The sequence below is a fragment of the Mustelus asterias genome, chromosome 13 (assembly GCF_964213995.1).
Source record: "Mustelus asterias chromosome 13, sMusAst1.hap1.1, whole genome shotgun sequence".
In the NCBI taxonomy this organism is placed as follows: Eukaryota; Metazoa; Chordata; class Chondrichthyes; order Carcharhiniformes; family Triakidae; genus Mustelus; species Mustelus asterias.
This window is the reverse complement of record NC_135813.1, coordinates 11134218-11159261: the sequence shown is the minus strand read 5'-3', so window position 1 is coordinate 11159261 and position 25044 is coordinate 11134218. Positions and strand designations below refer to the sequence as shown.

General features: G+C 48.0%; 1 protein-coding gene across 1 annotated transcript in view; it reads left to right on the top strand.

Annotated features, from left to right (window-relative positions):
- LOC144503050 (hemicentin-1-like) overlaps positions 1-25044 on the top strand; it is a 390871-nt gene that overhangs the window by 209680 nt on the left and 156147 nt on the right. Inside the window, exons 37-43 of the mRNA XM_078227553.1 lie at positions 1836-1987; positions 3187-3310; positions 5039-5220; positions 7586-7676; positions 12865-12987; positions 14781-14942; positions 16042-16323. Of these exons, the coding sequence (XP_078083679.1) occupies positions 1836-1987; positions 3187-3310; positions 5039-5220; positions 7586-7676; positions 12865-12987; positions 14781-14942; positions 16042-16323 (1116 nt within the window). The remainder of the gene's footprint in view (positions 1-1835; positions 1988-3186; positions 3311-5038; positions 5221-7585; positions 7677-12864; positions 12988-14780; positions 14943-16041; positions 16324-25044) is intronic.

The window sequence follows — 25044 nt, the reverse complement described above, 5'->3', positions numbered from 1 at the left end:
GTCTATATAACACGCAAGAAACAATACTTTTTACTGTATACTAATACATGTGGCGATAATAAATCAAATCAACATTCACCTAAAGGCCTGCTTCTGTACTGTAGAGATTCTATCAAAGCCCCTTCAGAATCTTGTACGTTTCAGTGAGATCACCCCGCATTCTTCTAAACTCCAGAGAATACAGAGCCAGTTTGCTCAGCCTCTCATCATGGGACAATCTCTCGGCCCAGAGATCAATTTCATGAACCTTCGCTGTACCACCTCCAATGCAAGTATACCCTTTCTAAAAATGTGGATACCAAAACTGCACACAGCACTCCAGAGAATAAAATTTAATTCAGGAGGAAGTTGATGTGGCATTAGCAACACTATTCAAATTGCTAACATCACAGTCATAGAATCATAGAATCCCTACAGTGCAGAAAGAGGCCATTCGGCCCATCGAGTCTGCACCAACCACAATCCCACCCAGGCCCTACCCCCATATCCCTACATACTTACCCGCTAATCCCTCTAACCTACGCATCTCAGGACACTAAGGGGCAATTTTTAGCATAGCCAATCAACCTAACCTGCACATCTTTGGACTGTGGGAGGAAACCGGAGGAAACCCACACAGACACGAGGAGAAATTGCAGACTCCACACAGACAGTGACCCAAGCCAGGAAAGTCATAGGATCACAGAATCCCTACAGTGCAGAAAGAGGCCATTCAGCCCATCGAGTCTGCACCGACAACAATCTCCCCCCCCCGCCAACCCAGGCCCTATCCCCATTACCCTATGTATTTACCCAACCAATCTCCTTGACACCAAGAGTCAACTGATCATGGCCAATCCATCTAACCTACACAATATTTGACTGTGGGAGGAAACCTGAGCACCCGGAGGAAACCCACGCAGACACAGGGAGAACGTGCAAACTCCACACAGACGGTTACCTGAGGTCGGAATTGAACCCGGATCCCTGGAGCTGTGAGGCAGCAGTGCTAACTATTGTGTCACCGTGCCGCCCATTTTATTTGTAATGGTTCCCCATTGCAGCTCCAGCTGTATTCATACATCTCCCAGTACCAGCGTGAGGATAAGTGTGGCACCTACACTGACGCACACACCCAGCTCCCATTCATGGGAAAGGATCAGTTCCATGGAAATAACCTTTCTCTCAAAGTTCAGTCTCAGAATAAGACGTAGGCCATTTAGAACTGAGATAAAGATGAATTTCTTTCACCAGTGGGTGCTGAATCTTTGGAATTCTGTATCCCAGTGGGCTACGGAGACTCGTTCATTGAATATAGTCAGGATGGAGTGTGGTGAACCATCGTTGGTTCCCACTGGATAGTGCTGAGCCAGGGGCTGGCCAGGACTACAAAGATGTACATATGTTACTGTTGGATTGTGCTATTGTTGCTGTTGGGGTTAGGGTGGGGTTGTTACACCTTTGTATTGTAGTGTTGTGGCACATCCCAGTCGGGCTCCGCCTCCTGGGAGAGGTATAAGAGTCCCTGCTCTGGCCGGGACCCCTTCAGTCTGGGATAGTGTACATAAGTTCTGGTAGCTTCGTTAACAGTAAATAAAAGCCTTTCATTTACTGACCTTCAAGCCTCGTGTCTGAATAGCGCATCATGGAGATTGATAGATCTCCAGATAATAAAGATATCAAGGATTATGGGGACAGTGCGGGGAAAATGGCATTAAAGTAAATGAAAGGCCATGATCTAATTGAATGGCAGAGCAGGCTCGAGGGGCCGAATGGCCTACTCCTGTCCCTACGTTCATCGTAGATGGTCCTGAATGCTCCTGGTATTTTCCCTGATCGGATGCCTTTGTTTGTAGCCCCACCAGTGATCTCGACTGCCCTGGACCTGGTTACTGTCCTGGTAAACCAGCCGACAGAACTTCAATGTGAGGCCTCAGGAATCCCTGCCCCCAAAATAACATGGGCGAAAGACACAATCCCGCTCTCAAAGGTGTCTGGACGGTTGAAGGTCAGTGAATTTTGCTTTCGTGAACCTGAGTTTTCTTTATCGATACCTTTGAGCTGGTTAGAATATATGAATGTCTCCATCGAAGAACTAGACACGCATGTCCCCAGAATCTACCCAGTCTCACCCCAAGGTGAGCGGTGATCTATGAGGGGGGTTGGGCACCTTGCTACCCGGGTCTCTGCTTCCTTCTGTTTGTCTCATTCCCTCTCCCGGAAAACTCTGATCCTCCGGCTGACAGTTTTTGGGGATCTCTTCTCTTATCAGTTTTTAAAAATATTCATCCCGGGAAGGCCTGAATGGCCATCCCAAATTGCTCTGGAAGTGAATGGCTTGCTCGGCCATTTCAGAGGGCAGTTAAGAGTCAGTCACATGTAGGCCGGGCGGGGTAAGGATGGCAGATTTCCTCCCTTGGAGCACATTACTTATTCCTAGGGTGGAAGTGTCAATTCCAAGGGGGGGCTCAGGTTCAAGGTGAGGGGGAATGTTTAAGGGAGATGCGCGGGGGAAGATTTTCACGCAGAGAGTGGTGGGTGCCCGGAACGCGCTGCCAGAGGAGGTGGTGGAAGCAGGCACATTAGCAACATTTAAGAGGCATCTGGATGGGTGCATGAATAGGGAGGGAATAGAGGGATATGGTGCGAGTGACGGCAGTAAGTTCTTTTTTTAGTTTAGTCAGGGCATCATGATCAGCATGAGCTTGGCGGGCCGAAGGGCCTGTTCCTGTGCTGTTCATTAAAAGCAAAATGCTGCAGATGCTGGAATCTGAAACAAAAACAGAAAATGCTGGAAAATCTCAACAGATCTGACAGCATCTGTGGGGAGATGACGAAGCGTCACCTGGACTCGAAATGTTGGCTCTATTCTCTCTCTACAGCTGCTGTCAGACCTGCTGAGATTTTCCAGCATTTTCTGCTTTTGTTGCTGTATTTTTCTTTGTTGTTTGTGTCAGTGAACAGATGGATTTCTAATGACAACCCAGTCGTTCCAATATCGTTATTAATGATGGATCATTTGGCTGTAGATTTGTTCATTGATTCTATCCCAATGCCCCCTAGCTACTGGTGGTGGGATTTGAATGTGTGTTTCTGGAGCACTAGTCTGGGCCTCTGGATTATCAGACCAGCAATATTACTGCTGTGCTCCTGCCCCCGCTGGACTGAACTTGTCCCTGAGTTTTTTTCTGTTTGCTCCCCGCTTAGCTCCTGTTGGAGGGTCAGATTCTCTCCATCGCCAGCGCTCGCTTCTCTGATTCAGGAAGGTACTCCTGTGTCGCTGTGAATCCTGCTGGAGAGGCCCAGAGAGAAATTCACCTACAAGTCCACCGTAAGTAGATTGGAACCACTCTTGAAATGAACCTGAAGGCTAGGTTTCCCCGTGTCTGCGCGGGTTTCCTTCCGGATGCTCTGGTTTAGAATCATAGAATTCCTCCAGTGCAGAAGGAGGCCATTCGGCCCATCGAGCCTGCATCGACCACAATCCCGCCCTGGCCCTATCCCCATAACCCCATGCATTTACCCTAGCTAGTCCTCCTGACACTAAGGGGCAATTTTAGCATGGCCAATCCACCTAACCAGCACATCTTCGGACTGTGGGAGGAAACTGGAGCACCCGGAGGAAACCCACCCAGACACGGGGAGAATGTGCAAACTCCACACAGACAGTGACCTGGACTTGAACCCGGGTCCCTGGCGCTGTGAGGCAGCAGTGCTAACCACTGCGCCACCATGTCGCGGTTTCAAAGGACTAAGAAAATTACAGCACAGGAACAGGCCCTTTGGCCGTCCTTGCCAGCATTGACCATGCTGCCTGTCTGAACTAAAACCCCCCTACTCTTCTGGGGACCCCTTTCCTCCCACACTCCAAAGATGTGTGGGTTAGGATGAGTGGCAATGCTAAATTTCCCCTTAGTGTCAGGGGGACTAGCAGGGTAAATACGTGGGGATAGGGCCTGGGTGGAATTGTTGTGAGTGCAGCCTAAATGGGCTAAATGGCCTCCTGTAGGGATTCTATGCACTGGTGAAACTTATTGCTGAGGCAGCAGATTACTATGAATGTCCGTAGATAACGCGACACTCCATCGGTTGAGCAATCTCAGTGTGATGTGGTGCAGGATGAAGCCAGTGCCTTCCCACAGCAGGAGGCAAAGAGCTGAATAAGTGATGAGGTCATGATCAGTTGTTTTAATCAATTCCCTGCCCCTCACTCCAGACAGGATTTATTACTGTAGCCAGCAGTAGATTATATAATGATAATCATATGAGTTCTCAGTTCTTCATCAAGTAATAAGGGTATGGCAACTGTACAGGAAAAATAACACACTCTCCATGTACAGTGAACCTTCAGATGTTTGTGTTCTCCACCATCTGATCAAGAATCTATCCTGGCTGATTCTGTGGCGAAGGGAAGTCTTCCCAAACATTAACCAATGACGATCCGACTGTCTTCCAGGAATGCCTTTCCTTCTATTGTTCTGCTCCTTGGTCGGTGGAAGCAAGAGTTTAAAGTTTATTTATTAGTGTCACAAGTAGGCTGACATTAACACTGCAATGAAGTTACTGTGAAAATCCCCGAGTTTCCACACTCCGCCGCCTGTTCGAGTACACTGAGGGGCAATTTAGCACGGCCAATGCACCCTAACCAGCACGTCTTTCAGACTGTGGGAGGAAACCGGAGCACCCGGAGGAAACCCACGCAGACACGGGGAGAACGTGCAGACTCCGCACAGGCAGTGACCCAAGCCAGGAATCGAACTTGGGTCCCTGGCGCTGTGGGGCAGCAGTGCTAACCACTGTGCCACCGTGCACCACTTGCCTCCTTGGTTGCATTCCTCCTCGTTTGTTCCCTGAGGACAGGACTGCATCCCCCCCACTCTCTGATGGAACTGAACTCAGCAACTGGCCAGGTGTGGGATCCCAGTTTGGACTGAGGCACCGAGCATGTTAAATGTACCAAACTCTCCAGTCACCTTCAAGAGGTAGACGATAGAGGAACAAACACGTTTCTGACCAAGGTTTCTGAGGAACTGACCCCTGTCATTATTTTATCTTGCAGTACCACCGAGCATTCTGGGAGATGGGCAGAATGTCTCTGTCAATCTGAATGACTCAGTATCCTTGGAATGTCAGAGCCAGGCGTTCCCGCCACCCATTCTCCGCTGGATGAAGGATGGTCGACCTCTGCCAATGCGTGAACGTCACAGACTCTTGGCAAACGCCAGTCTCTTACAGGTCAGTGTTACCATCGAGCCTCTGAATCATAGAAACCCAACAGTGCAGAAAGAGGCCATTCGGCCCATCGAGTCTGCACCAGCAACAATCCCACCCAGGCCCTATCCCTGCCACCCAACATATTTGCCCTGCTAATCCCTCTAACCTATGCATCCCGGGACACTAAGGGGCAATTTAGCATGGCCAATGCACCTAACCCGTACATCTTTGGAGTGTGGGAGGAAACCGGAGCACCCGGAGGAAACCCACGCAGACACGGGGAGAACGTGCAAACTTTGCACAGACGGTGACCCGAGACCGGAATTGAACTCAGGTCTCTGGCGCTGTGAGTGCTCACAACTATGCCACCGTGCCACACCCCCCTGTGCCACCCGTGCCGCCCTTACCTTTCATGTTGATTAGACTACAATAGCTGCTATGGCTTCACAGAGCGTAGTTAGAATCTGACCATTATTTTATACATCAATACTTTGGTATCTTTCAATCTCAATTGCTTTTTTCACTCCAGTCAATAAACACAAGAATTCAGAGCAGAAGGAGGCCAGGCAGCCCATCGAGCCTGCTCTGCTAATCAATAAGATCATGGCTGATCTGACTGTGGCCTCAACTCCACTTTCCTGTCCTCCCTCCTTAACCCTCGACTTTAATAGTAATGTGAAAGAAAAGAAACACTTGCATTTATGTAGCACCGTTTGTGCCCATTGGATGTCTCAAAGTGCTTTGCTGCCAATGAGGTACTTTTGAAATGTGGCCATTGTTGTGACATCACAAGGTGGCAGCACAGTAAGATCCCATAAACAGCGATGTGAGAGAAACATTGGAACTAGGAGCAGGAAGAGGCCATTCTGCTCTTCGAGCCTGCTCCGCCACCCCCCAGGATCATGGCTGATCATCCAACTCAATCGCCTGATCCCGCCTTCCCCCCCATATCCTTTGATCCCCTTCGCCCCAGGAGCTGTATTTGACTCAGTGATAATGGCCAGTTAATCATTGACCAGGCCAATGGAGGTAAACTCTCTTGCTCTTTTTTGAAATATTGCCAGGTGATCTTTAACATCCACCCATGTAGAGGGGAGTTTGTTTAATATCTCATGGGAAAGACAGCACTTTTGACAGCACAGCACTCCCTCAGCACTGCACTGAAGGGACCGTTTTGATATTTGTCCTTAAGGGCTAGAATGGGACTTGAACCCAGAACCTTGTGACTCAGAGTCAATAGTGCTACCAGATGAACAATGGCTAGATGGGGCTGAGCATTATAGAGTCATAGAGGTTTACAGCATGGAAACAGGCCCTTCGGCCCAACTTGTCCATGCCGCTCTTTTTTTTAAATCCCAAAGCTAGTCCCAATTGCCTGCGTTTGGCCCATATCCCTCTGTACCCATCTTACCCATGTAACTGTCCAAATGTTTTTTAAAAGACAAAATTGTACCCGCCTCTACTACTACCTCGGGCAGCTTGTTCCAGACACTCACCCACCACCCTCTGTGTGAAACAATTGCCCCTCTCGACCCTTTTGTATCCCTCCCCTTTCACCTTAAACCTATGCCCTCTAGTTTTAGACTCCCCTACCTTTGGGAAAAGATATTGACTATCCAGCTGATCCGTGCCCCTCATTATTTTATCGACCTCTATAAGATCACCGCTCAGCCTTCTACGCTCCAGAGAAAAAAGTCCAATGCAGCCTTTCGGTTAATCATGGGCACGATTTTGCTGCCCGTTCATGCCATGCTCCTGCTGCAGCTAGGCCGCCAAATTCACCGTTCACTGCGACGGGCTGGGAAAATCCTGCCAGCGTGAACAGTGGTAAACTTCTGGCCCATTCCTCCGATAGACGTGCTGGTTAAGTGCATTGGCCATGCTAAATTCCCCCTCAGTGTACCCGAACAGGCGCCGGAGTGTGGTGACCAGGGGATTTTCACAGTAACTTCATTGCAGTGTTAATGTAAGCCTACTTGTGACACTAATAAGTAAACTTAAAACATGTGTTTCCAAAGCTTTGCTGCTGCAGTTTGTCCTGGGATTCGAACTCGCAGCTCATAGCAAGGTCATGGAACCAAATGCAGCCTGAAGTTCCCTCATAAAAGCAAATTACTGCGGAGGCTGGAATCTGAAACCAAAAGAGAAAATGCTGGAAAATCTCAGCAGGTCTGGCAGCATCTGTAAGGAGAGAAAAGAGCTGACGTTTCGAGTCCAGATGACCCTTTGGACATCTGAACTCGAAACGTCAGTTCTTTTCTCTCCTTACAGATGCTGCTAGACCTGCTGAGATATTCCAGCATTTCCCTTTTGGCTGAAGTCCCCTCGGTTTGCCAGCCTTACATGTTTTGGAAGAAACATTTGATGATTTTTGTCGGTCTCTTAGATCCAGAATGCCCAAACTCAAGATGCCGGCCGTTATACCTGTGAGGCCTCAAACGACGCAGGGAAGACAGAGAAGTACTACAACTTAAACGTGTGGGGTAAGCTGTGAGTGTGTTACCCCCAGTCTGACTGCTCCCCCTTATTATTTGGTTCCCTCTTTATCCCTGCCTTTCCCCACATTGTCCACGAGGGAGAGGGTGAGCGTTCTGCTGGGAACCTCCTATCTGAGGAAAGGCTGAGGATGTGTCGTGAGGATATTACTCTTCTCTGATGATGCGACATGAGCAGTGAGAGTTGATCTTTATCCAGGGCTGTCCGATACCCCTGAGGCTCTGCTACAGGCCTCCATTGCACACCACACAGCTGTTATCTCACCAGAGGATATCTTAGATTCGGATTGTTTGAGTTTGGGACATATCCTCACCAGATTTAATATCTTCAAGCAACCATTGTTTAACGTGCATCTATCTGTGAGAAATCTACCCAGTAAACATTTCAGGGTTGAGGGATATGATGGCGTAGTGGTAATGTCATTGGACCAGTAATCCAGAGGCCCAGCTATTGCTCTGGGAGACACGGGTTCAAATCCCACCAAGGCATTTGGCAGAATTTAAATTAAATTAATAAATCTGGAATATAAATAATGTATCGGTATTGGGGTGGGCATGGCTTGTAAAATCCATCTGGTTCACTAATGTCCTTTAGGGAAGGAAATCTGCCCTCCTTACCCGGTCTGGCCTACATGTGACTCCAGACCCACAGCAATGTGGTTGATTCTTAATTACCCTCTGAAATGGCCTAGAAAGCCACTCAGTTCAAGGGCAATTATGGATGGGCAACAAGTGCAGGCCCAACCAGCGACACCCACATCCCATGACAGAATAATTCATCTTGGAGGGCAGTTGAAAGTCAACCACACTGCTGTGTCTCTGGAGTCACATGTAGGCCAGACCAGGTAAGGATGGCAGATTTCCTTCCCTAAAGGGAAACCAGATGGGTTTTTCCGACAATGGTTTCATGGTCATCAGTTGGTCCCAAACTTTCCTGAGCACAGTTAAATCTAAAACTGTGAACAGTGTAACTGAGTAATTAGATGTTTTCCTAATTGAGAATGGTTCTATTGAAATTATGTCCGTAGTATTTAAAGTAAAAGTGTGTGAAGTAACTATACAGATGATATTTGTTTTGCGACTCACTGCTTAGAGGCCTTGTGTCACTGTGGGTAGTATCTTTATCTCTGAGCCAGAAGCTCTGGGTTCGCATCCCACCCTGGAATTTGGTGGCCAAGAAAGGTCCATTCATAACCTATCTCAACAGGTTGAGTATCAATGTGTAGATCCTTCCAACACATGCCAATGGCAGGAGAGATTCCTGGCCAGCCAAGAGACTGAAAGGATATTAGAGCCTTTCCGTTCACTATTCGTAGCACATTGCCATGGCAACTCAGGCTCTTTGTTGGTCGGGGTGGGGGGTTAATTGGTTCAGTTGGCCAGATGGCTGGTGTAGATTAGATTGGTACCATTAGTATTAGGGTTGGATCTCCCTTCTGGCTGTGGTGGGTTTTGGGGCCTGCCTTGTGGCCCGGGCGATGATCATGGCACTGTGGGTTGGACCTATCTTCGGGCAGAGCGAACTGAAGAATCAGCAGGCTCACAGACCAGAGAAGATATTGATGGAGCTTTAATAAAATTCGAGATTGGCCCCTTCAATCAGGGTCCTACGTGGAGGAATTCACTGAACAGAGACCAAACGCGATGGTCGGGGGGTATGTGGGGAGTATGGGGGGGTGGAGTTGCAGGAGTTGGGGAGGTAACGGGAATGTGGGAGTGAGGAGTTGGGCTAGTGAAGCAGGCTGCCGTAAGAAACTCCCCTTACTGCCCTCTGAAAATACCCCAGGAGCCAGCCGGCCTTGTCTGGATTTCCATCGTCTGAAGCCTTGGAAAATTTGGAAGGTGGGAAAAGAAAGACTTACAATTTTACAACGCTCTTCACAATGTCCTGGCTGTCTCAAAATGTTTTACGATCTGTAAAATACTTTGGAAATGTGGACACAGCTGTCATGTAGGAAATGCGTCAGCCATTGAGCACAGCAAGATCCCACAAACTGCAATGTGATAATGAGCAGATATTCTGATTTTTTCTTTGTGGTGTTGATTGAGGGAGAGATTTTGGCCGGGACACTGGGGATAACTCCCTTGCTCTTCTTCGAAGTAATAGGAGCATTCACATCCATCTGAGCAGGTCAATGAGACCTTGGTTTAATGTCTCGTACAATAGACGAAACCTCCAACAGTGCAGTGCCCCCTCAGTAATGCACTAGGGCGCCATTTTGTCTTCAGGGACTTAACAACCTCCTGCTCCTCTTTGCTATGTGTTGGGGCAAGGTGATCCTCTCAGGTGCCTGCATAGGAGGAATTTCCCCTCCATTCATCATGACATATTCCAATAATCAGAGACATCATACATATTCGCCCTGGCCTGAACTGGCTCTGTGGAATTGTTGGCACAGCTGTGATGTCGATTGTTCCAGTATGCAGGTAAGAAATCTGTGGATGTCTCATGATGAGAGTGCTGTCCAGTGCAGAAGATGGGCACAATGGTATCTACCAAAAGCTGTGTCCTCTTCCATGGAATCTAAGCTGCTGACCCCATCACTCACCGTCACAGAGTTAAAATGCTTCAACGTTGTGGAGCATCTGGCCTTACTTTTACAAGGATTACTGGAGTGAGTCACACATCTGGCTGTCAGTGGCTACCTTCAGTGGATGGAGAATGATTCATGGGTGCGCTTGCCTGACAGATGGGTGGAAATAAGACACATGCGGTGTCTGGTGACATTCTGAAACTGAGCGGTAAGGCGCAAAGGCCAAGCTTGTTGAGAATAGGGACTTTATCTGATCTGAAATCAAAACCAGACGAAGCTGCGAACGTGAACTTGAGGTCAGTGGCTGTTTTAAGGATTGAAAGCACATCTGTGAAGTGCATGGTTTGGGAATAAGGCAGAATTCCCTCCTCTGGCTTCCATTCTGGGAAACCTAGGGCATCGCTACTCATGTGAACTCTGATTTTCACACACTGAGCAGTCACTCCCTGAGCAAGGTATGGGTACACTGTGGGCACTCATGGGGCGATTCTCAGCTTGAGTCTGAGGCTCCAGGAAGATAAAAATATATCATTAAACTTTTTTTTCAGATGAAGGTGACAGAGAAATAAAAAAACAAAAGAAAAACCGATTTAATGAAGCCTAAACTGTGAGAGAAAAGACAGTTAGTCAAGAGATGACGGGACCACACATTTGAACGTTTAAGCATTTTGCTTCACCACAGAGTCATTAGGGCACAGAAGGAGATCATTTAGCCCCTCGAATCCCATGCCAGATCCCTGCCGAGAAATCCATTCACTCCCATTCCCCCAGGAATGGACTATTAATAGACTATTAATCTAGAAACTCAGCTGATGTTCTGGGGACCCAGGTTCGAATCCCGCCACGGCAGATGGTGGAATTTGAATTTAATAAAAACTATCTGGAATTAAGAATCTACTGATGACCGTGAAACCATTGTCGGAAAAACCCATCTGGTTCACTGATGTCCTTTAGAGAAGGAAATCTGCCATCTTATCTGGTCTGGCCTACATGTGACTCCAGAGCCACAGCAATGTGGTTGACTCTCAACTGCCATCTGGCAACTAAGGATGGGCAATAAATGCTGGCCAACCAATGAAGCCCATGTCGGACGAATGAGTAAAAAAAGCTGCATCCCTATTAGCTTTACAAGTTTATTTCCCCCAAGAATACATCTGATTTCCTTTTGAAATTATTCATGAAACCATTGTCAATTGTCATAAAAGCCCATCTGGTTCACTAATGTCCTTTAGAGAAGGAACTCTGCCATCCTTACCTGGTCTGGCTTCTTAACTGCCCATCAGAAATGGCCTAGCCAGCCACTCAGTTCAAGGACAACTGGGGATGGACAACAAATACTGGCCTTGCCAGCGCCACCCACATCCCATGAAAGAACAAAAACAAATTGGAGTAAAAGATAGGAGCACTGGAGGGGATTCATGGGTAAATCTTTGGGGAACTCAGTGCCTGAAAAGGGGAGCAGAGGCAGGAACCCTCAGAACTTTAAAAAAAGGGCGACATGGTGGCATGGGGCTCTCTGGCATGGTAGCACAGTGGTTAGCACTGCTGCCTCACAGCGCCAGGGGCTGGGTACGATTCCTGGTTTGGGTCACTGTGCGGAGTTTGCACGTTCTCCTCATGTTTGCGTGGGTTTCCTCCGGGTGCTCCGGTTTCCCTCCATAGTCCGAAAGACGTGCTGGTTAGGGTGCATTGGACATGTTAAATTCTCCCTCAGTGTACCCGAACAGGCGCCGGAGTGTGGCGACTAGGGGATTTTCATGGTAACTTCATTGCAGTGTTAATGTAAGCCTACTTGTGACACCAATAAATAAACTTAAAATAAACTTAAACTTAAAAAGAAGGACTTGAATATTCACTGACGTAACCTACATACCAAGAGCTGGAAAGTCGGCTGAGGCTGGATAGCTACTTATCGTAGTAAGAAGTTTAACAACACTAGGTTAAAGTCCAACAGGTTTATTTGGTAGCAAAAGCCACAAGCTTTCGGAGCCTTAAGCTCCTTCTTCAGGTGAGTGGGAATTCAGTTCACAAACAGGGCATATAAAGACACAAACTCAATTTACAGATTAATGGTTGGAATGCGAATACTTACAGCTAATCAAGTCTTAAAGGTACAAACAATGTGAGTGGAGAGAACGTTAAGACAGGTTAAAGAGATGTGTATTGTCTCCAAACAGGACAGCCAGTGAGACTCTGCAGGTCCAGGTAAGCTGTGGGGATTACAGATAGTGTGACATGAACCCAAGATCCCGGTTGAGGCCGTCCTCATGTGTGCGGAACTTGGCTATCAGTTTCTGCTCAGCGACTCTGCGCCGTCGTGTGTCGTGAAGGCCGCCTTGGAGAACACTTACCCGAATATCAGAGGCCGAATGCCCGTGCAGTCCAACGCCGGCATCTCCACATCATAGCTACTTATCGACCAGCACAGACACAATGAGCTGAATGGCCTCTGTTCCATGCTGTAGATTTCCTTGCTGCTAAGATTCTCAAGCTGCTGTGGAATTAGTGATGGAATGAGTAAGACGGGGCATGGGGGGGGAGTTAGGTTTTGTGTATGATCTGAAGTGATCAGCCGGTGAGGAGAAGAATGTTATTTGCTCCGACTAACTTGCTGTGAAGAAATGTTTTGAAATGTTTTGCAGTGCCTCCAGCGTTTCATGGATTGGAGGACCAAACGTCAGTGACGGTAATCGAGGGGAATTCGCTGAGTTTGTTTTGTGAATGCAGTGGGATTCCCTCCCCCACGCTCGAGTGGCAAAAGGATGGTAAGCAGTCCAGCACCTTGTCTCTGATTGGATTATCTGGGTGGAAAGGGCAAATCCACACTTTCAAACATGCCATCCTAATGCCAAATCCAACTTGGATTGAGGGGGCAGCTGTATGCTCCATTGTGACAAAGAGGGGGTGGACACAGAAGACGGGTTGTTCTGTTAACCAGAAGACATTCTCCACCCGTTCTGTATTCATCTGTAGCTGGATTCACCCGAGCAACCTGTAAAGATTCCTTGTGAAAGAAAGGGTGAAATTCTGGTGAAATCTTACCAAATTTGTAAATGGCTGTTGAGTGGTGTCATAACTCATTAGAATCCACAGAATCTCCACAGTACAGAAGGAGGCCATTCAGCCCGTCAAATCTGCACAAACTCTCCGAAAGGACAGCCTACCTAGGCCATTCCCCTATCCCCATAACCCCTTGCATTTACCATGGTTAATTCCCCTAACATACACATCATTGGACACTGAGGCCGGAACTCTACCACCTTGCCTGCCACGGAATCGGCACGGGCGAGGGTTCGACAACGGAAATCTCTGTTGACCTCGGGCGGGAATCTCTAAGAAGAATTTACTACATGCAGGAATGAGATTGAGCCATTTACGTCTCCTGCCCTTTTCTGGGCAGGAGAGATTGATTAGCAGGTTACTTGAGGGATACTTACGCTTTTAATCACCAGACTTAACTTTCCACGGTGAGTTTAATCAACAATGAATGTGTAAATCCGGAAGGTTCTTAAAAATAATGGGGAGGCTAAGGGTGGCACAGTGGTTAGCACTGCTGCCTCACAGCGCCAGGGACCCGGGTTCGATTCCGGCCTTGGGTGACTGTCTGTGTGGAGTTTGCACGTTCTCCCCGTGTCTGTGCGGGTTTCCTCCGGGTGCTCCGGTTTCCTCCCACAGTCCAAAGATGTGGTGGATTGGCCATGTTAAATTGCTCCTTAGTGTCAGGGGATCAGCAGGATAAATATGTGGGGTTACGGGGATAGGGCCTGGGTGGGATTGTGGTCGGTGCAGACTCGATGGGCTGAATGGCCTCCTTCTGTACTGTAGGGATTCTATGATTCTATGAAGATTGGAGTGATGTAAATTGAGCAGTAAATTCTAGAGTTTCAGAATTTTTGACATAGTTAACCCCTGACAAATCTCCACATTAATAATTGTGAACATCAGGAATGTGCTAGACCCTTCCAGAAAAATCCTGCCTGATTATTCCATTCTTTCCAGGGATTGAGTCTAATGAAACTATAGTTATGAGAAGAGATTATTATAATGAGGAGGTCTATTAGATGTGCTCCAAATGGTATTCAGATGGTAAATAAAGAAAATCTTTTGATCGGTGAACTTGTAATGAGAAAGAATGTTCCCAATAGAGGGGGAGTCCAGAACTAGGGAATCATAGTTTGAGGATAAGGGGTAAACCTTTTAGGACTGAGATGAGGAGAAATTTCTTCACCAGAGGGCAGTGAATGTGTGGAATTCACTACCACAGAAAGTAGTTGAGGCCAAAATGTTGTCCGATTTCAAGAAGAAATTAGATATAGCTCTTGGGCTAAAGGGATCAAGGGATATGGGGGCGGAAGGGGAGATCAGGATATTGAAGTTGATGATCAGCCATGGTCAAGATGAGTGGCAGAGCAGGCTCGAAGGGCCGAATGGCCTCCTCCTGCTCCTAGCTCCTATGTCTCTAAATGGTTTTCTTTTTGTCTGGGGTTGTTTTTACAGAAGCCTGCTTTTACAGGCCTCTCCATAATGTTTGTTCTCTATTCCTCACTATCCATCGCAGGGATGTCCCTCTCCACACCGAAAGATGGTCGGATTACTATTCTCTCAGGGAGACAAATGTTACAAGTATCCAACACTCAGTTATCAGACGCTGGAAACTACACGTGTATCGGGACTAATCTAGCTGGGACAAGCCAGAAGGACTACCGTGTGGAGGTTTATGGTGAGTGCCAGTCAGTTGAGAAGTTGAAACGTTTTATATCCTGAATGTGGTTCAGATAAAAGGATGAAAGCAAATCTGAGTGGTGGTAATCAGAGTGTCACTCTGTTCCTGTTTAATTACCCTACACCGGAGCTCCGCATCATTTCACGAGTGTATAAGATGGTGGGGGAGGGGGGGGGGGGGGGGGGGCGCGCGTGGAGTGGCAGGGGGTGGGGGGGGGTGAGGGTAGGGTAGTAGGTGGGTGGGAGAGAGGATAGGGTGGCAGGGTGATGGAGTAAAGGGCAGGGTGGCGGTTGGGTGAGAGGGTTGGGTGGCAGGGTGGTGGGTGAGGGGATAGAGGGCAGGTGCATGGGTGTGGGGATAGGATGGCCATTGGCTGGGAGAGGATAGGGTGATAGATGAGTAGTGAGGGGGGTCAGGTAGTAGGTGAGTGGGTGAGGGCGTAGGATGGCAGGTGGGATGAGCAAGCGGGGAGGGTGGCAGGTGGATGGGCAAGAGGGGAGGGGGGGCAGGTGGGTGGGAGAGAGGGTAAGGGCGGGTCAGGGGAGGTGGGGGATGCAGTCCGGGGATCAGGTATGTGATCAGGCAGTCAGGGATATAGTCTGAGGAGGTCGGAGGGGCAGCTGAGGGTTCAGGCATTTAGATGGGATGAGGGGTGATGGTGTTGTTAGGCATGTGGTCAGTGATTGGGGGGAACTGGGTGGTCAGCAAGCTGTATGATGGTCAGGGGTTAGTTGAGGGACCGCGTGGGGAGTTGAGGGGGTCAGTGACACAGTTACCTCGGTTAGAGCTGGTTTTAACCCTCTAATCTTTCCTGTGTGGCTTTGTTGGTAAGTGAGTCGGAACCACCCGGAGTCTCCAACTCAGAATCCTGGAGGGTTCTTGATGCAGGGGAACTGTCTGTCGGAAATCCAAACTTGTGTGGAGACCTCCGAGAGGACCCGTAGCGCACCCTGGGGTTGGGGGGGAGGGGGGGGTGGTGTACCTCAGGGGTACAACCGCCTGGAGACCGGATGTTTGGCATCTCTTTGAGGGGAGTTTCTCTCACCGGCAGGTGGGAAATTTGGATCACCTCTTCCCTGCTTTCCCTCTGTTTCAGTCACGCCAAAGATCAAGAACGGGGGAGGGCGGCCAACGGAAATTTCCATCACCAAGGGAGCTGGGGTCATGCTGGAATGTGAAGTGTCTGGAATTCCTCAGCCTGCCTTGACATGGATGAAAGACGGACGTCCCGTGGCGAGCAGGCGAGGTGTCCACGTGGAGAACGAGGGCCGGACTCTGAAAGTTCAAAGGGCACAGGAGCACCACACCGGCCGCTACACCTGTCTAGCTGTTAACGAGGCCGGGCGATCGGACAGGAAGTTTGATTTAAGTGTTCGCGGTAAGCGTTCGAGTTACTATTGGTTTTGAACAGACATCTTATAGAAACATATCAGATTATGAAGGGAATAGATAAGATAGAAGCAGGGAAGTTGTTTCCACTGGCGGGTGAAACTAGAACTAGGGGGCATGGCCTCAAAATAAGGGGGAGCAGATTTAGGACTAAGTTGACGAGGAACGTCTTCACCCAAAGGGTTGTGAATCTGTGGAATTCCCTGGCCAGTGAAGCAGTTGAGGCTGCTTGACCCAAGCCGGGAATCATTGAATGTTTTTTAGACAAGTATAGATAAATTTTTGAACAGTAAAGGAATTAAGGGTTATGGTGAACGGGTGGGTAAGTGGAGCTGAGTCCACAAAAAGATCAGCCATGATCTTATTGAATGGCGGAGCAGACTCGAGGGGCCAGATGGTCTACTCCTGCTCCTTGTTCTTATGTTCTTATGACCATTTTAGATAATTGGTTGTGTGACCAACAGGGGAAAGGGGCAGAAGGAGCTACGGCCAGGGGCAATGCAACATGTAGATCTTATCGTAAAATACAGAGTCCAGGGCAATATAATGGATAAATGCTATTCATTTGGGTGATCCTTATTATCCGATTTATAAGTTGGCTTATTAGTGTCACAAGTAGGCTTACATTAACACTGCAGTGAAGCGACTGTGAAAATCCCCTAGTCGCCACACTCCAGCACCTGTTCAGGTACACTGAGGGAGAATTTAGCACGGCCAATGCACCTAACCAGCACATCTTTCGGACTGTGGGAGGAAACGGGAGCACCTGGAGGAAACCCACGCAGACACGGGGAGAACGTGCAGACTCCACACAGACAGTGACCCAAGCCAGGAATCAAACCTGGGTCCTTGGAGCTGTGAGGCAGCAGTGCTGACCACTGTGCCACTGTACCACCGTGCCACCCTTACCAGTTTCAATTAATTGCTCCCCTCAGCCCAGAGTTTATTCTTTGAAACTGTCGGTTCGGCATCTGAGTCACCTCATAGAGTTATAGATTTTTATAGTGTACAGCGGCACGGTGGCACAGTGGTTAACACTGCTGCCTCACAGCGCAAGGGACCCGGGTTCAATTCCAGTCACGAGTCGCTGTCTGTGCAGAGTCTGCACGTTCTCCCCGTGTCTGCGTGGGTTTCCTCCGGGTGCTCCGGTTTCCTCCCACACTCCAAAGATGTACAGGTTAGGTGGATTGGTCATGCTAAATTGCCCCTCAGTGTCAGGGGGATTAGCAGGGTAAATACTTGGGGTTACAGGGATAGGGCCTGGGTGGCATTGTTGTCAGTGCAGGCTCGATGGGCCGAATGGCCTCCTTCTGCACTGTCGAGACTCTACAATTCTATGATGATTCTTAAGAAAGGAGGCCCTTCGGCCCATCGTATCTGTGCTGGCCATCAAGCACCTGTCTAATCCAATCCCATTTTCAGCACTTGGCCCATGACCTCTAGATGTGATTGTGAGTTTCACAGATTCAAAAACCATTTCTGTCCTCGCTTTGTGATTATCCTGACTTTTAGCTAGCACTGTGGTTCTCAAACAGTGTCATCCGTGGACCACTGAGGTGGGGCAAAGGACCGCGACCGGTCCTACCCTCCCGCTTTCACTCACCAACGCAAAACAAAATGGCTCTGAGTTAATGGGGAAGAACGGTTTTGTTTTTGGTGAGACACCAGTGGGGTTTTGTCTGGTTCCAAGATGGAGAGCTTCAGTCGGGCTCCATCTTCAGCCGGGGTCCTCTTTCGTTTTGGCGCCATAGGTGTTGAAAGTTGTGCGGTTGTGTGTTGTAGCAGTCACATCAATCCTGCTCGGAAAACAAGACTACTGTTGCTCACAGCCCTGAACACTCGTTCCCAACACACCGGAGGCGATCTGGTCGTGTGACGTCATGTGCGTTGTGGGATGGGGGTTCCATCCTGTTCTCTCATGAACCCTCAGCCATGGTTTCACAAATCAGTGACTGGCAGTTTGCAGCAGCTCGCGGACCCTCGTAGACCCTCGCAGAGCCCCCCGGCAGACCCCCGGTGGACGCCCGCCGAACCCCTTCCGGACTCTTGTCGATCGCACTTTGAGAGCCACTGAGATAGGGAGATGCTCGTACGAGTCCACCAACTAGTCCTCAGTGTCTAGACCATGCTAGTGACCAATTGGGATCTGGACGGCATAGTTTGGCCAATGCAATGGGGAGGCAATGGCCTAGTGGTATTATCGCTACACTATTAATCCAGAAGCTCAGCTCACTTTCTGGAGACCTGGGTTCGAATCCCGCCACGGGCAGATGGTAGAATTTGAATTCAGTAAATGATATCTGGAACTAAGGACGGAATTCTACCACCTTGCCCACCACTCCATAGCAACTGCCCTCCAAAGGGCAACTAGGGATGGGCAAAAAATGCTGGCCAGCCAGCGATGCCCATGTCCCACAAATAAAATTTTTAAAAAATTAGCCATGGTTTCCTGTCAAGTCAATTCTGGTTAAAAACAAGCTGGACCCTGCTCTGATGACCTCCACCATACTTGAATTGCTTGCTGCAATTCACTATTTGGGTTTAGCCAGGAGTGAGGGACACCGTGCAATCAATTGCTTTTAAAACCTGGTGCTCAAGTTACATTTATGGATAGACAGTATCTGACTTTGCAATGTGCAGCAGAAAATGCGCGAGGTGTTTGTAATTTGAAAAGTGTAATGTAGTACCCAAGGGGTTAATTATATCCGTCTTCTGCAAATTGACAATCGGGCTTTTCTGTATACACAAATAAACATTCTTACAAAGATAGTCAAGTTTCCACAAAGTGCACTGGAGGGGTTCAAAGGGGGTCCTGGTAATTAATGAGTACTGTATATTTCACGCTGATACAATCCAGCTGTTGCAGACATGCCGTGCTTCCAGTATTCTTTCATGTAAGATATTTTAAAATGTTGGTTCCCTATTTGCATAGCAACGTCAAGATGTTTTGAGCTAAGATTGTGCTTTGCTTCCTGTCTGGCTCTCTTTCTCTCCCACCCGTTCCTTATTCCCACCACTCGCACTGTCTTCTCCCTCTGAGATTAATCTGGGACCATCAGACGTTCCTGTGCAATTTACACCCAAAATTGGGCTTGTGCTAAAAAGTAAGTGTCCCCTCTCCCCGCCACCCCCATGTTTCCATTCAAACCAATTTGCTAATCACTCAATTTGACATGAACCAGGCGGCATTTTCAAACGCTTTAAAAAAAACACGCTGTGAAATATTTAAGAGCAGTAACTTGGTCAATTTGATTAAAGGGGCTGAAAATGAGTTTATCACAAAAAAAAAGCATTTAAAATGGCAGTGTATCCCGATTTTACGAGTGTACGAGTAGCCCGATTTTAAATGACTGAGTTAAAAAATGTACAAATCTTTTTCAAGCTAGATTAGCGTGTAAATAAATTGACTCAAACTGTACCTGTTAGTGACCTCACAGTCAAAAGTTCCATTTTAATTTTTATTTATTAGTGTCATAAGTAGGCTTACATTAACACAGCAATGAAGTCACTGTGAAAATCCCCTAGTCGTCACACTCCAGTGCCTGTTTGGGTACACTGAGGGAGAATTTAGCATGCCCAATGCAGCTAACCAGCACGTCTTTTGGACTGTGGGAGGAGACCGGAGGAAACCCACGCAGACACGGGGAGAACGTGCAAACTCCGCACAGACAGTGACCCCCAAGCCGGGAATTGAATCTGGGTCCCTGGCGCTGTGAGGCAGCAGTGCTAACCGCTGTGCCACCGTGCCGCCCCGTGTTCGGGTACACTGAGGGAGAATTTAGCAAGACGTGCTGGATAAGTCCAGCACGTCTTTCAGACTGTGGGAGGAAACCGGAGCACCCGGAGGAAACCCACACAGACACGAGGAGAATGTGCAAACTCCACACCGACAGTAACCCCAGCCAGGAATCAAACCTGGGTCCCTGGTGCTGTGAGGCAGCAGTGCTAACCACTGTGCACTATGCCCCCCCCCCCATGGGCTGCAAATTGGTGACTACGGCACACCTCCCAGTGGGGACGAATACGCTTTGGGAGGCCTGGCCCTGTTTTGTGGGCAAGGTCTGTTTCCAACAAAAGGTTTAAAACCAGTCCGAAAGGTTGTGGCACCACGGGTTGCAAGAACACCATCTGTGCTTCAAAATTCCCCAACCTTTAGTGACATTGAGAGAATTGCAAGGAACCAATAAGTGCGGTCAAACTAAAACCCCCAGGCTAGTCCCACCCTGAAAAACCTGCATAATCTCCAGAGGGTGCCCGTGCATCCAACCCCTGAGTTATCCCTCATCTAACCCTTGTCAGCCAGTTCAGTCCTGCCATTTTTTTTTCGAATTGTTACCTGCATTTATTTAATTTAAAAAAAAAATCCCTTCTGTGTATGCTATTTAAAAGATAAATAAAATTTGTTTTGAGTTAAACGTTTGAGTGTGAAGCCTCCATTGTATTTTTGGACAACTTTTTGACACTTAAACGACTCTATCCACTCTCTCCATGTTTAATTGTCTAGTCCAGGGGAAGGGTTTGTGAAATCAGGATATTAAATAAGCCACAATTCATTTTTTGTTCGTAAACTCTCCAGCCAACTTTTAATTTAAAATATCGGTTATTTATTCCTACAGTCTTATGTTGAGTAGATTTAAGACTCTTCTCACCCCGTTATTTATGCTTCGATGCGAAGATTGATTTTTGTTTGAATTTAAAAGCTGTGCTTTGCCGATCTCTTGGCTTGGAACTGATGCCTGTAGCCTAGGAGATCCCAGAGTCAACATCTGTACACTGCCTAGCTGCCTGATCACAGCTGGGATAGAAGTCGGCATGCTCAAAGTGTCACTGAGCTATGAATGGAAACAATTAGCCAGCGACCGCATTCCAGATCACAGTTCAGTGACCTTGCTGGAATCTGAAACAAAAACAGAAAATGCTGGAAAATCTCAGCGGGTCTGGCAGCATCTGTGGAGAGAGAATAGAGCCAACGTTTTGAGTCTGGATGACCCTTCCTCAAAGCTGACCAGGGTCATCCAGACTCGAAACGTTGGCTCTATTCTCTCTCCACAGATGCTGCCAGACCCGCTGAGATTTACCAGCATTTTCTGTTTTTGTTTCAGATTCCAGCAACCTAGTTGGAGTGTGTGTTGGTGCATGCCTGTGCCAAGAGTGTGTGAATGTATGACACGATGCACGTGCAAGATAATGTGTTGGGTATGTGTGTAGTTGTGTGTGTGGCAGAGGCAGTGGTGTAGTGGTCTTGCCACTGTACCACTGAGCCAGAGACGCAAGGCAATGTTCTGGGGATCTGAGTTTGAACCCCGCCTCAGCAGGCAGTGAACAGGTTATAATTTCATAGACTTTCACAGAAACCCTTAGTGCAGAAGGAGGCCATTCGGTCCATCAAGTCTGCACTGACAACAACCCCACCCTATCCCCATAACCTCACGTATTTACCCTGCTAATCCTCCTGACACTAAGGGGCAATTTAGCATGACCAGTTGACCTAACCTGCACATCTTTAGAGTGTGGGAAGAAACTGGAGGAAACCCACGCAGACACGGGGAGAACATGCAAACTCCACACAGACAGTGCCCCGAGGCCGGAATTGAACCAGGCCCCTGGCTCTGTGAGGCAGCAGTGCTAACCATGAATTCAATAAAAATCTGGAATTAGAAGTCTAATGATGACCTTGAAACAATTGCCCTAAAAACCCATCTAGTTTGCTAAGGTCCTTTAGTGAAGGAAATCTGTCATCCTTCCCCCCCCCCTTGGCCTACACATGACTCCAGAGCCACAGCAATGTCGTTGTTGCTGTTACGATTCCAGTTGATGTTATAACTGGATGGGAGGATCCCAGAATGGAACCCTGGCTCAAAAAACCCGATGGGCCGAATGGCCTCCTTCTGCACTGAAGGGATTCTATGAAGTAAGCAATAACCTGGAGATTTTGAATTGAAATAAATTATTCTTACTGTTTGAGGTCCAGTATCCATGCTAGGGGAAATCCCCATCCAATTGTCATGTGAAACCATTTTATCTGATTGTCCATCCTTGAGGTAGTTTAGTTCTCGTGGGTTGAAGTTACTGTGTGGTGAAACTGTCTGATTCCAAGTCTATTTAAATCAGGACATTCTTCCCTCGCTCTCTCCCACACAAACTAAAGGTAACATTATATGCTCGTGTAAAAGCTTACTTCATAGAATCCCTTCAGTGCAGAAGGAGGCCATTCGGCCCATTGGGTTTTTTGAGCCAGGGTTCCATTCTGGGATCCTCCCATCCAGTTATAACATCAACTGGAATCGTGACGGCAACAACGACATTGCTGTGGCTCTTGAGTCATGTGTAGGCCAGAGGGGGGTAAGGATGACAAATTTCCTTCACTAAAGGACCTTAGCGAACCAGATGGGTTTTTAGGACAATTGTTTCAAGGTCATCATTAGACTTCTAATTCCAGATTTTTATTGAATTCATGGTAGCACAGTGGTGAGTCTTCACACGAGTATATACGGTACCCACAGTGATGAGTCTTCACACCAGTATGTATGGTATCCACGTTGGTGAGTCTTGGTTAGACACAGATATCGATAGTGCCAGTTCTAATTGCCGTTGCTGTGATAGGAGGGCCAGGGTTTGGATACTAAACAAGCAGGCCAGTGGGCAACCTGGGCCGACTTTCTCTCCATTTCTTTAAAGCAGACCCTGGCAATTAAACAAGAATCGAATACACTAATCGTCAATTCTTCTTCCATGCCATTTTTATTTTTTAAAAAAGCAGTGAATTTTTTTAAGTGGGTAGATCTCTTCAGTAAGGTTGAGGAAGAATTTAATTTCATCGAATCATAGAACCCCTACAGTGCAGGAGAGGCCAATCGGCCCATCAAGCCTGCGCCGACTCTCTCATTTAATTGACAGATTTGGTGCTTGTCTGGTAACATCACTGACCATGATTTCCAAACCATGGTATTTATGTTAGGCATTTTGGAAGGGCACAAATTTGACTGCCAGGGTTCTAAATGAGGACTTTCTAATGCACAACTGAACAAGCTCCATGAGAATGATGGCCCATTTATGCATTCACAGAGCGTTCTGTCCCATCACTTTGCCCAACCCTTTATTGCTTTGGGGACAGAGGTTATCTTTTTTATCTTCTGGTCTTTTTACTTGGTCTGGGTTTAATTTTGTTTGCGAGCCACAGTGCTGAGTGTTGTGTAATTTCTAGTAGTCCCTCACCAGCTGCTATGCAATGGAGCAGGGGCACTTTAAGAGTCCGATCACATGACACCACTGATGATATCATCGGACGTTTGCATGGGCAAACGGGCAGTCTATCTAAACAGCCTGTAGTGTTAACATCCCTCTGGTAAGGGCGGCACAGTGGTTAACACTACTGCCTCACAGCACCCGGGACTCGGGTTCGATTCTCGGCTTGGGTCACCGTCTGTGCGGAGTCTGCACATTCTCCCCGTGTCTGCGTGGGTTTTCTCTGGGTGCTCCAGTTTCCTCCCACAGTCTGAAAGACATGCTGGTGAGGTGCATTGGCCATGCTAAATTCTCCCTCAGTGTACCCGAACAGGCGCCGGAGTGTGGCGACTGGGGGATTTGCACAGTAACTTCATTGCAGTGTTAATGTAAGCTTACTTGTGACACTAATAAATAAATTTTAAACTTTTAAAATAAAGCCCTGCATTTGATTAAACCTTCGAGGTCTGCGACCTACCTTTTAACGCTGAGGGCTTACATTGTGGGGGTAGTTTCCCCCTGCACAACTTTCTGCCCTTTGCCCTGGGAGCAGCCGTTCTTCATGTGCAAGTTTGATCAGCGAGTGACGATGAGCTATTCGGCTATGGATAGCATCACGGGCCAGCCCAATTCTTTCCCCAAACCTATAGCCACGCACACAGACTTCCAGCCGGGTGAGGAGACACAAAACCTAGTTGTAAGGGCTCGACCGTGAGCGCCGAGCTCGGGGGGGGCAAGTGGGGGAGGGGAAGAGCGTGCCGGGGAAGACAATTATCTTTAGAGCCGGTTTAGTTCAATCCCCTGTCCTGTGGCGTCCAGTGATTTATGAATGAATATTGTAATTAGGGTTATGGGATGTAAGTTATGCCATCTTTGTCTGGTGGTCGAATGCTGCTTTTCGATAGAAGCAGTGCTGGTGGAGCCAGTAATTACAGTAAGGCAAAGCATTAACCTGGAGGCACACTTGTTGAAGGTGTAAAACAGCTGTTTCCTTAAAACCAGATGTGCTTGGCTTTGTTCATCTGATTAGAATAAACATCCTCTCTCGTTCCTGCTGCAGCTTCTGAAGTGCTATTGACAGATCAGGTGATTGGTATCAAATGTATATGCGGCGAGGCGATGGCCCAGTGGTATTATCGCTAGACTATTAATGCAGAAATTCAGTTAATGTTCTGGGGACCCGGGTTCGAATCCCGCCATGGCGGATGGTGGAACTTGAATTTGATTTTAAAAAATCTAGAATTAAGAATCTACTAGAATCATAGAAACCCTACAGTGCAGAAAGAGGCCATTTGGCCCATCGAGTCTGCACCGACCACAATCCCACCCAGGCCCTACCCCCATATCCCTACATATTCACCCGCTAATCCCTCTAACCTACGCATCTCAGGACACTAAGGGGCAATTTTAGCATGGCCAATCACCCTAACCTGGACATCTTTGGACTGTGGGAGGAAACCGGAGCACCCGGGGGAAATCCATGCAG